Raw genomic sequence first — 11768 nt, 5'->3', positions numbered from 1 at the left:
AAAAAACCAGAAAAATAGCCATCAAGATGCCTGGACCATGGCATTTTGGAACCCAACAAACCTACACAGACAAGATATATTCTATTATTTCAGGAACCAAGTAATTAAGGATGTTGGTTGATAAAGGAACTACTAGGAAAGAATGGGAAGTTGGCAGATAGGATCAAAGAAAAACCAGAGAAGAATGGTCATCAAAATGCCTGAACCATAGTATTTGGCACCAAAACAACCTACACAGACAAAGCTACAATCCTCTTAGTTCTCAGACATAAATGAAGACTCTTTTTATGAGAATGAAAAAAAAAAATTAGGACAAGACAAAATACTAATCGAACTGCAAATGTCAACCATGTATTGCTCCTTTCAACAAAACCTACAAATAGAACCATGTACAATCATTAAGCCTTACAAACTAGACTGGACAATGAGGCGATTATACACCAATGAAACCCCATTGCTCTAATCTACACGACTTTCATCACAGGGCTTGTAATTTTTACTTCACAAGTGCTTTACCAAGGCTAGCCTCTTTACTAAAAAGATTGACAAAATTAGCAAGATTACAAAAAGGGATTGACAGAAGAGACCTAGTAGCTGGAAACAAACCAGGATGGACAAGGCCTATTTGCATATGAGCTTTCTTATTAGACCTATCAGAAAGAGAACAAGACAAACAATTCTTATTATCAACAAAGGATGGAATACCAATAATGTTATAGCTAGAAAAGAAAACGATGTTAAAAATTATAGGAAAAAACCAGCAAAATGGTCATCAAGGGACTGGACCATGGTGTTAGGCACACAACAAACCTACATACACAAAACACAATTTTAGTATTTCTGGAACCTATAAATTAAGGATGTCAGTCATTGAAAGAACTAGAAAAGGATGAAAAGTTTTTAGGGGACCACATGATGAGACTTATTGAACTGCAAGCTTCATCCATGAGTTGTTCTTTCTGCAAATTACACCATGAATGATTGAGCTTTCCAAATTAAATCAGACAGTAAGACGACTGACTATGCTACAAAAATGCACAAACTTTTTTTTAATCTTTACCACAAACTGATATGCGAATCAGATATGATAGTATTATTTTTATTCCATATATGCGCAACAAGGATTCACATAACAGCTAGCCATGGGTGACAACAAACCAGGAAGCGCAAAGGCTGAACCCACCTTCAAGTTTCCTTGGACCTATCAGCAGAGATAACAAGACAAAATTCTTGTCATGATGGAAAGATGAATTCTACTAAGGTTCAAAATGAAAATGATCATAGGAAACAAAGAAAAACCAGCAGAATGATCAAATAAGAAGATGCCTGCACCATTGTATTTGGCACCAATCAAACCTACATAAACACAACTACAACCCTATTATTTCAGGAACATAAAACCGAAGATTGCCATTTAGGAACCAAGAAGGACATGAAAAAGTACTAATCAACTTCAAGTGTAAATCATCTCTTCCAATCCACATACATGCTTTCTTAGACCTATCAACAAGACAGCAAGACGAAAAAAACTCTCATCATGATGACAGAACTACAGAATACCAGTAATGTTAAAAAAATATATGACCATAAGATGTAGAGAAAACCCATCAAAATAAATGGTCATCAAGACAATACGCCTGGATCATGATATTTGGCACCCAACTCAACAAACCTACATAGACAAAGCAGAATCCTATTATTTGGCATCAATCTTAAGACTCCATCAACAACAATCAGAATCTCTGTGGTACGCATCAACAAAGAAAACAAGCAGATCTCTTCCCCCAATTACGAAAAATATATCAGCAGCCTATAGAAACCAGCAATGAGATATGGTGATGATCAAAATCCAGAAAACTCAGGAAGAAACCCATAGAAGATGTTGCTTTTCATTTACCAACAAATAGAATGAACTAATCCAGACAAAAGAAGAGAGAGAGAGAGAGAGAGAGATATATATAACCATCCTATAGTCAAAACATGATGAGCAGAAAGCAGCCTCCCAATAACCAGCAAAATGACACTACACACACAATAAATGATCTAATTAACCTTCTCTTGATTGTGATATATACCAAAACCAAATTGAGAAGGCAGAAAAACAGAAACCAACTATCAATTAAATCTTACTCCACCCCACATTTACAACTGAACTGATCATCAAAATCAAGAATCTGATATTATGAGTTCTTTCTTTGGAAGATGTTATCAGATCCGAATTTCCGGCCTCTAAAAAACATAGCCATGCCATTAATTATGCCACACCAGGCTTTGCAATCAAAGCTGTATTATTGTCAAAAGAAGATGCTACCAGTAGAAGAACCTGAAACCATAAGCCAATAATATCTCTGCTGACAGTTTCCCCCCACCTACAGACCAATAACTCTAAAGATGTGCCACAACAAAGCCTTCATATCAAAATCAAATTATCATCCAATTCCAAGCTAGAAAATTGAAGAACCTGATCAACCAATCTTTTGTCATAATATACCCACCTAAGATCAACCAATAACCTGATCACGTATCTGCTTAGCTTTGCTATTCAAATATTACCATGATCGAATATATGGGCATACAAAAAGAACCTGGATTTGTCGCTTGGATAATAATATCTAATCATAATTTCTTGCAGATATGGACCAATAACCCTATCAATCAAGTAGATTCGCAGTCAAAATTTTAATTATAACCTGCATCTCTTCAGATAATAATACCCAATCATAACTTATCCGGCCTATGGACATACCCAAAAATAGAAGATACTAGAAAAAGAACCTGAAACCTCTTATACCAACATACGAGTGATATGAAGAACCTTGAAACGCCTGATAGGAATCCAGCATATCTACTATCTCTCAAATCTAAATTAGAGAACATAGATGATACAAGGGAATGAACCTGGAAACCGTTGTAGATGAAGATTTGCCATAATGGCTTTATAATCATAACTATATCGATGCAACAAACATCCTCTAGATCAAAATACCAAAATACTGAATATAATTGAAGATTCGTGAAGAGCAAATGCTAACCATGTATCGCTCCTTTCAACAAAACCTACAGGACCTTCATCACAAAATAACACATAAATATGAAACAGGGTTTGTAATTTTCACTAAACAAATGTTTTACCAAGGGTAGCCTCTTTGCTACAAAATTTACAAAAGCAAGATTACACAAAAGGATCGACAGAATAGACCTAGCTGGAAACAAACCAGGATGAACAAGGCTTATATGTGTATGTATGAGCTTTCTCAGACCTATCAGCAAGAGAACAAGACAAAAGATTCTTATTATCAACAAAGGATGGAACACCAATCGTGTTATAGCTAGAAAAGAAAATGATCTTAAAAATTGTAGGAAAACAAGAAAAATTATCACAAGGGACTCTCGACCATGGTGTTTGACGCACAACAGACCTACATACACAAAACACAATTTTAGTATTTCTGGAACCTATAAATTAAGGATGTCAGTCATTGCAAGAACTAGAAAAGGATGAAAAGTTTTATGGGACCACATGAGACTTATCGAACTGAAAAGGTCATCAATTCATGTGTTGTTCTTTCTGCAAATTACACAACGTAGTCAATCCATGTTTAAGTTTCCTTGGACCTATCAGCAAGATAACAAGACAAAACTCTTGTCATGTTGGAAAGATGAAAACTAGTAAGCTTCAAAATGAAAATGATGAGAAGAATCAAAGAAAAACCAGCAGAAAGATCAAAGAAGATGCCTGCACCATTGTATTTGGCACCCATCAAAACCTACATCGACAGAACTACAATCCTCTTATTTCTGGAACATAAAATCGAAGACGACCATTTAGGAACTAAGGGAAAAAAAAGATCATAGAACATGAAAAAATACTAATCAACTGAAAGTGTAAATCATCTGTTCCAATCCATATCCAAGCTTTCTTAGACCTATCAACAAGAGAGCAACACAAAATAACTCCCATCATGATAGAACTAGGGAATACCAATAACTTTAAAAAGAATATGATCATAAAATTTGAAGAAAACCCAGCTAGATAGATGGTCATCAAGATGCCTAGATCATGATTTTTGGCACCAAACAAACCTACATTGACAAAGCAGAATCCTATTATTTGGCATCAATCTTAGACTCCATCAACAACAATCAGAATCTTTTTAGTACCTATCGACAAAGAGCAAAAGCAGATCTCTTCCCCATATTATCAGGCAGCTTACAGACGAAAATTGAGAAAATTCCATAAAGGATGTTGCTTTTCATTTACCAACAAACCTTATGAACTAATTCAATAGTCAAATCATGATGAGCAGATGGCAGCTTCCCAATAACCAGCAAAATAACACTACACACACAATAAATAAAGGATCTAATTAACCTTTCTTGATTGTGATATTTACCAAAACCAAATTGAGAAGGCAGAATAACAGCAACCAACTATCAATTAAATCTTACTCCACCCAACATGAATTGATCATCAAAATCTAGAATCTGATATAACGACTTCTTTAAAAGATGTTGTTATCGGATCTTAATTTCCAGCCCCTAAAAACTTTATTGTTATCAAAAGATGATGCTACCAGTAGAAGAACCTGAAACCATAAGCCAATAATAACATCTGTTGACAGTTTCTCCCCACCTACAGACCAAAAACCCTATGGATCTGGCAAAACAGAGCCTTAATTCAGATTCAGATCAGAATCAAATTATCATCCAAGGTAGAAAATTGAAGAAGGCTAACAATATTTGTCATAACTTATCCCACCTATCAACCAATAACCTCATGTATCTTCCATCACCATGATCGAAGAATTGTCGTCGTCAACAGCTTGGATGATAATATCTAATCTTTAATTTCTTGCAGATCTGGACCAATAACCCTATCGATCTGCCACAGCAAGTAGATTTGCAGATAAAATTTTATTTATAACCAGCATCTCCTCATTGAAGATGCTATGAAAAAGAACCTGAACCCACTTAGAACAGCATAAGAGAGGAAGAACCTGGACAACTTTTGATAAAGATCTGATCTTTGAGATCGAAACTATTGACCGATCAAATCTAAATTAGAGAGCGTATATGAACCTGCAAACCGTTGTGGATTAAGATTTGCCATGACGACTTTATAATCATAACCATCGATCAAAGAAACAAATCCTCCAAATCAAAATATCAAAATAAAGAATATAACTAAAGATTCGTGAAGAGCTTACGACCCTTTTCAGATAAAGATCAGCCATCGGGAAATCACAAATAGATTTGATTTGTGATCGAAATTGTATGTTGGGAGAGTGTATATATAATAGCATCTATGTCGGTTTGGTTTACGCGTTTACGCGCCAAACACGGAACAAGTCAACTACTTGAGGCGGTTTGGTATTTTTTTTATGGACCATTTTAGTGGGCTGTGGACCAGATGTATAGTGGATCAATGGAATCTTGATACGTGGCAATGATAATTCCACAAAAACATATTTTAATCGTTGTATGTCGTTTATCGTGAAATTATTATTTTAATTTAATAGAATATAATAGAAGTTTAAAGTAGTTTTTGGGTTACTGGATTTTGTGTGCGTATGTTAAGGTATCCGATGGAAGAGATAAATCAAACACAAAACTATTGTTTTAAGCACATTATAATTATAATTATTATTATCAGTTAAAAATATAATTATTATGAGATATGGTTTTTTTATATGTAACTAGGAAAAGGTTTGTGCATTACACTGGTATTTTTTTTAGGAAAAACAAAAAATAAAAGTTAAAAAAATATAAAAAAAAATAAATAAATAAAGGATAGAAGAATATGATACACAAAAATTAGAAAGAATAAAGAAAATTGATTGATTTTAACAACTTTTTAGAAAACATGTGACAATCTTAAAAATTTCGGGTTGATAATAGAAGAAAAAAAATATCAAAATATAATAATGTTGAAAAAGGGGAGACAAAAGTGAAAATGGATTATAACTACGGATGTAATTGTAAAGTTTGGAATGTCTAATAGCACGAATGTAATTGTAAATTCTTCTCTTTTAGAGTGTTCCATATCTCCTTGGCTGTTTTACAACTACGGATGTAATTGTAAACCACAGGAGGTAAAGCACCTCTTAGTTCCCTCATGCACCTCTTTTCATTATTCTTCAACCGTTTTTCTTGATCAGCAACTTCAGTAGATGTAGTAGATGAACCAATTGGTTGAACATTAACACGAGCTTGCACTATTCCATTGATACAATTCCAAAGTTCTTCATCAATTCCATTTAAGTAATCTTCCATTCTATCAGCCCACTGATCATAGTATTCTGGAATTAACATCGGAATTTTGGTTGAAGAACCAAGCAAGTGAGAGAAGGAAGTCATTGTATTCATGTTGAAGTTCGCCATTGATGAACACAGAAATTTTTAGAAAGCTTGAAAAACTTGATGAAATAGAGAATTTGATCAATTGAATTGATCACAAATCACTAATCGATTACTCGACTTAACAATTCAAAGACATAATCAATTCAAATCTGAAGATCAAATGTGATTTTCAAAACCAAAATGCACGGAAAATTTTGAGTAAAGTTGCAACTCAAAAAGCAAACGATTCTAACACGAAAATCAGATCGAAGCAGTTTGAATCCTGCTCTGATACCAATTGATGAGAATTGTTATCAAGATTTTAGAAAGCAAAGTTTGATTTTAGTAATTGAAGATTTAGAACACGAAGAGTAAGTATTAATCAGCTCTCATATTGATAAAGACTGATTACAACATAAGCAGAAAAGAGATATTTGTTACGAAAAGTCTCCTTCTACTTCTAACCTCAATCCCTATTTATAGGGAACATGAGTGTACAAAAAATATACTAAGTCTAGACATTTAACTTCGCATAAAGATGACTTAGTAAAATAACATAAAATGCGAAACTATACAATACACTATATTCGACTTTTACAATTTTACATCTACATTGGAACTTCGATCCCACTCGTCGAGTCTTTCAAGAACTCGTTGAGTTCCCCTTCATACATAATTGGTACATTTTGCTCATGACTCGCCGAGTTCATCCTTGAACTTGTCGAGTCCTGCTTTATGCAAGTTGGAACATTTAGTCCTGGACTCGCCGAGTTCTTCTTCATACAGTCGGGTCATGGATGAAGTTGTAGAGTTCATCCATGAACTCGTCGAGTTCTCTGATCTTCAAGTCCATATTCACGTCCATATTGTTGAGTCCTTTTCTAGACTCAACCAGATTGCTCAGAAATAGAAAAGGTTGGGGAACCTTGACCCAACTCTCCGAGTCCCCCAAAGTCCAAGTCTATCTAGTCGATTTCAGTCGGGCTTAATGCATCCAGAACATAGATCTGACCTCATAGGATCGATATAGCACATAAAGTCACGACTTTACGTCCATGCATGGGTCTTCAAGCTCAAAAGACCCAAAAATCAAGTCTACAAGGTGCATGGGACTCCCATGGTCATAAAGTTGGCACCTTTATGCCATGGGAACCCTCAAAGGTTCAAGATCTGAAGTATAACCTCATAGATACACACAATCCCGAACATGGCTTCACTAAGACTTAGAAAATGTAAAAAAATAGCCCTAAATAGAGATCTAAGAAATGAATAGTCAAGGTATCAGCTTTATACCTCAAATAAGCTGGAAATGAAGCAAAATTCTTGGATCCACTTGACTCCTCTAGCATCCCCAAGCTTCTTCTTCCTTCCCAAGCTTCAAAATCACAAAAAAAATGGCACAACAAACTCAAGAATACTCAACAATCGATTAGGGTTTTGTGAAGAGGGTATGAGGGTGATAGAGGCTAGAGTGAAGACCCTATAAGTTGTTTAAATAAGGTGTAAACCCTAAAATTTAGGGTTTCATCCGGACAGATCTACTCGTCGAGTCGGGGCTTCTGACTCGGAGAGTAGAATCTTCCACCCGCGTCCAAAATTTGCATCTACTCGATGAGTTGGGGCCTCCAACTTGTCGAGTCCCGGTGTAAAAATGCAAAACTTATATTAAAAATACATACCAGGAACCAGGCGTTACACATGTACTCACCTCAATCACACATAGGTTAGCTAGTGTTCTTCTAGTTCCTTTCCATATAGCAATCCTCTTCAAACACTACCTACACCATATATGGACATAACTCAATAAAATGACCAAAATACCCCTCAAAGGTTCAAATATTAAATTTTATTCCTTCATACTATTCCCCATAATATGAATGTAGGCGAAACCCATGTGTAAATCCGAGTCTGTATGCAAAAGTTATGAAGAAAACAAGAAAATCTTTGAATCCGGGATTTACGCGAGCCGTGTAAATTACAACATGCATTTTATACGGTCCGTGTTTTCATTTCTGGACATACCCAAAACTCGATTTTTCTCAAAATAACATTATACTTGCATAGTTCTTGAAGGCCCCTTTCCAAATCACTTTGTACCATTTGTATAGGTTCTCACACATGTTTAGGAGGAGTTTTATCATCTTAAAGCACACCACTTTACCCATTAAGTGTTCATTGAAACCTTAAGATCATGATGATCCTCAAGCGTTTAAAAGAAGGGTAAACTAGTCCATTTTTCACTTGAACATTCCAAAGCTCACAAGGCTTGTTCCCAACTTATTGAACATTCAAATAAATGTTGTCAAGCACATAAAACATTCATTAATCTCATTGCAAGTACATAAAATAACCATGGAATCCTCAATTCTATTATATGTTTCCCAAATCGCCCTTTAGGCTAAAACAATCACTAGAACCACTTATTGCTCAAGAGATCCTTCATGTTTATGTTTTAATATCATTTCTAGAGTGTCAATTCATTTTTATGCATGTCGTTCACTTCTAATATATAAATCATCATGTGGTTATCCTTAGATTTCCCAAAATGCCCTTTATGACCACAAATTCCATGCATTAATTTGTAACATTCCGTTAATAATAATAATAATAATAATAATAATAATAAATATAAATAAATACTAAATAATAAGCCCTAAAACCCGAGTTGTATTTTATATTTTATTTTATTTTAGCCTTAAATCCATAATAATTTATCAGTGTTATCCATAAAGAGTTAAATGATATCATTCCAGAATTTGGGGTCTATATTGTAACATTAGGACTTAAAATATAAAGAAATTCGTGAGCAAGGGCTATTTGGTAATTATTGGATTTAATTTGAAAAATATTTATGGAGGCAGGGACCAATCATGTACAAATTTATTTAAGTTTGGAAGGGACGGGATTTAAACCCATCAGGCATCCGACTAGTTATATATACAAAAAAAATACCAAAATGTCATAAGCACAGTCACACTGGGCTTCAATGCTTCATCTCGATTTCCAGGAAGATTACCATATTTTAGTTGACTAAGAAACCCAATATCATCTCACACAATTTCTACTTTTCTGCTTTGATTCATCTCCATCAATAATCATGTTAGCTGCTACAATCGATGGCAATTAAACTCATCCCTCCACCTCCTCCTCCAAAGGATCGTCACAACCATGCCGCCACTTTGAATTTCCTGAAATTCTCTTAGCAACCAATAACTTTGATGAATCATTAGTAATTGGGTGTGGGGGTTTTGGAAAAGTTTACAAAGGTAACATCATCAACGGACCAACTGTTGTTCTTGCTGCCATTAAACGGTTGGATTCCATGTCAAGTCAAGGGGCATCAGAGTTCTGGGCAGAAGTTGAGACTCTTTCCAAATTGCATCACTGTCACCTTGTGTCTCTGTTTGGTTAATGTAATTACGAAAAATAAATGATCCTCATCTATGAATATATGCCCAATGGAACACTTGAAGACGACCTTCATAAACTCGGCACCCCTCTTTCATGGCTTCAACGACTCAAGATCTGCATCGGAGCTGCTCGTGGATTAGACTACCTCCACACTGGTACAGGAATTGATGTCGGAGTTACACATCGCGATGTCAAGAGCTCAAATATTTTGTTAACTTAAAGTTGGGCTGCTAGAATTTCAGACTTTGAGTTGTCCAAAATAGGCCCAACGAATCAGCCATCGACATATGTAAACACACTTGTGAAAGGAACTTTTGGGTATCTAGATCCTGATTATTCCTTCACTGGAAGATTGACAAGGAAGTATGATGTGTATTCTTTAGGGTAGTATTGTTGGAAGTGATTTATATGATGCCTGCGTTGGATAGGAGTCTTGATGAAGAGCAACAAAATTTAGCAAGATGGGGTCAAGAAAGTATTAAAGAAGGAAACTTAAAGCATATAATTGATTCGGGTATTAAGGGCGAAATATCCCAAAAATGTTTGAAGAAATTTGTTCAGGTTGTTGAGATATGTTTGCGTGGTAATCCAAAGCAGCGTCCTACCATGGCTGAGGTTGTGGTCACTCTTGAGTCTGTAATGACCATACAAGAGAAAATCAATAGGTCGTTACAAGATGCAGGGAAAACAATATTTGGAAGAATGCTTGGTATGTTTATCTTCTCCTCTAATGGAAACAATCTTGGTATTTCAATTAAGCTCTTGGATTTTATTAAAATGTTTTTGTTTATCCCATCTTTGGAGAACATTAATTACAATATAAGGATTTCATATACTCATGTTGTCTATTAAGTATCCCGAACGTTTAAAAGAGTTTGTTCTGATTGCAGAGGTATATTTGCACAATAATGTAAAGCATCACCCAAACATGGCTGAGGTTGCAGTAAATCTTGATTTTGTACAAACATTAGAAGCAAAAATTAATAGCACGACCGATAAGTTTCATGTCCCTTCCAACACAGAGAACTCTGGTATATCATTCTACTATTGAATTGTGTGTCAAATTCTTTAAATTTGTGTGTATCCTTTAAACACAATAGAGATGGGAAGGTAAATAGAGATGTAAACTGCATATCAAACAGTCGTATAGAAATATCCAGATGAATCTTACAACATGACAACTCTTTTATACCCATACTAAGGATAAGTATTTGAATGCAGTAGGGGTAAAAATGGGAATAAACAATGATGTGACAGAAGCTGATGAAAGCAAGGATTTTGTGTCTCCATGGGGAGAGAACTTTGGTGTATCATTCTACAAGCAAGAATGGATTGAACAACATCAGCATGGCGTGTATATAACCCTACGGACTCTCCGTGATTGAACTAGAGATCTCAAAAGAGTGCGCTTCAGGTGTATATATATATACACACACACACACACACTCTTAAAAAATAATAACAAATGTACCAACACTAAGGTATACACATAAAGTCATGCATATCTTTAAAATCGGGGGAATTGTAGGAAATTGTAATCTACTTTGCTCTTTTGTCATTATGTTTTTATCCATAAATGGCACTTTAATTAAGTTTTTTTTACCCATAATAGCAATGAAGTTATTTTATCGATAATAGCGACATGCAATTCATTACAACAACATACATACATTTCTTTACACATAACAACATACTTACAGTTTCTTACCCATATAGCAATCTACTTTTATTTCTTTACTAATACGAGCAATTTGTAACTAAAAAGTTACATTGTTCATATTGGTACATCTCTATTATAGGTAAGAAAAAAATAAGTGTGTTGCTTTTATAAATAAATAAGATAGAGTATGTTGCTACTATCGGTAAATTTATATAAGCATGTTGCTATTATAGGTAAATGATTTAAATGGGTTGCTATTATGTGTAAAAAAAGTACATCCTCCATATTGGTAGTGGACATGAATTACATTGCCGGTATTATAGTAACAATAAAGTGCATGGCCTATATTAGTAGTGCA

General features: G+C 34.8%; 1 protein-coding gene across 2 annotated transcripts; it reads left to right on the top strand.

Moving 5' to 3' along the window:
- Positions 1-9298: 9298 nt before the first annotated feature.
- On the top strand, positions 9299-11338 carry LOC111891604 (uncharacterized). Of its 2 annotated transcripts, none has more exons than XM_023887663.3 (3): positions 9299-10459; positions 10641-10781; positions 10975-11338. In XM_023887663.3, exons 1-3 carry the CDS (start codon positions 10159-10161, stop codon positions 11133-11135), a joined length of 603 nt encoding a protein of 200 aa, XP_023743431.1. In that variant the 5' UTR covers positions 9299-10158; the 3' UTR covers positions 11136-11338. The 2 variants fall into 2 exon arrangements, with proteins under 2 accessions (XP_023743431.1, XP_023743430.1); XM_023887662.3 differs by having other exon boundaries at positions 10972-11338.
- The last annotated feature ends 430 nt before the right edge of the window (positions 11339-11768 follow it).

The sequence above is a fragment of the Lactuca sativa genome, chromosome 6 (assembly GCF_002870075.4).
Source record: "Lactuca sativa cultivar Salinas chromosome 6, Lsat_Salinas_v11, whole genome shotgun sequence".
Classification (NCBI taxonomy): Eukaryota; Viridiplantae; Streptophyta; class Magnoliopsida; order Asterales; family Asteraceae; genus Lactuca; species Lactuca sativa.
This window is presented reverse-complemented; position numbering and strand designations above follow the sequence as displayed.

Excerpts from the sequence above, each read along its gene's own strand:
- LOC111891604 (XM_023887662.3), top strand. The coding sequence starts at position 10,159 with ATGATGCCTGCGTTGGATAGGAGTCTTGATGAAGAGCAACAAAATTTA. Across the intron at positions 10,460-10,640 it reads AATATTTGGAAGAATGCTTG|AGGTATATTTGCACAATAAT; the intron begins GTATGTTTATCT and ends TTCTGATTGCAG. Across the intron at positions 10,782-10,971 it reads TTCCAACACAGAGAACTCTG|TAGGGGTAAAAATGGGAATA; the intron begins GTATATCATTCT and ends ATTTGAATGCAG.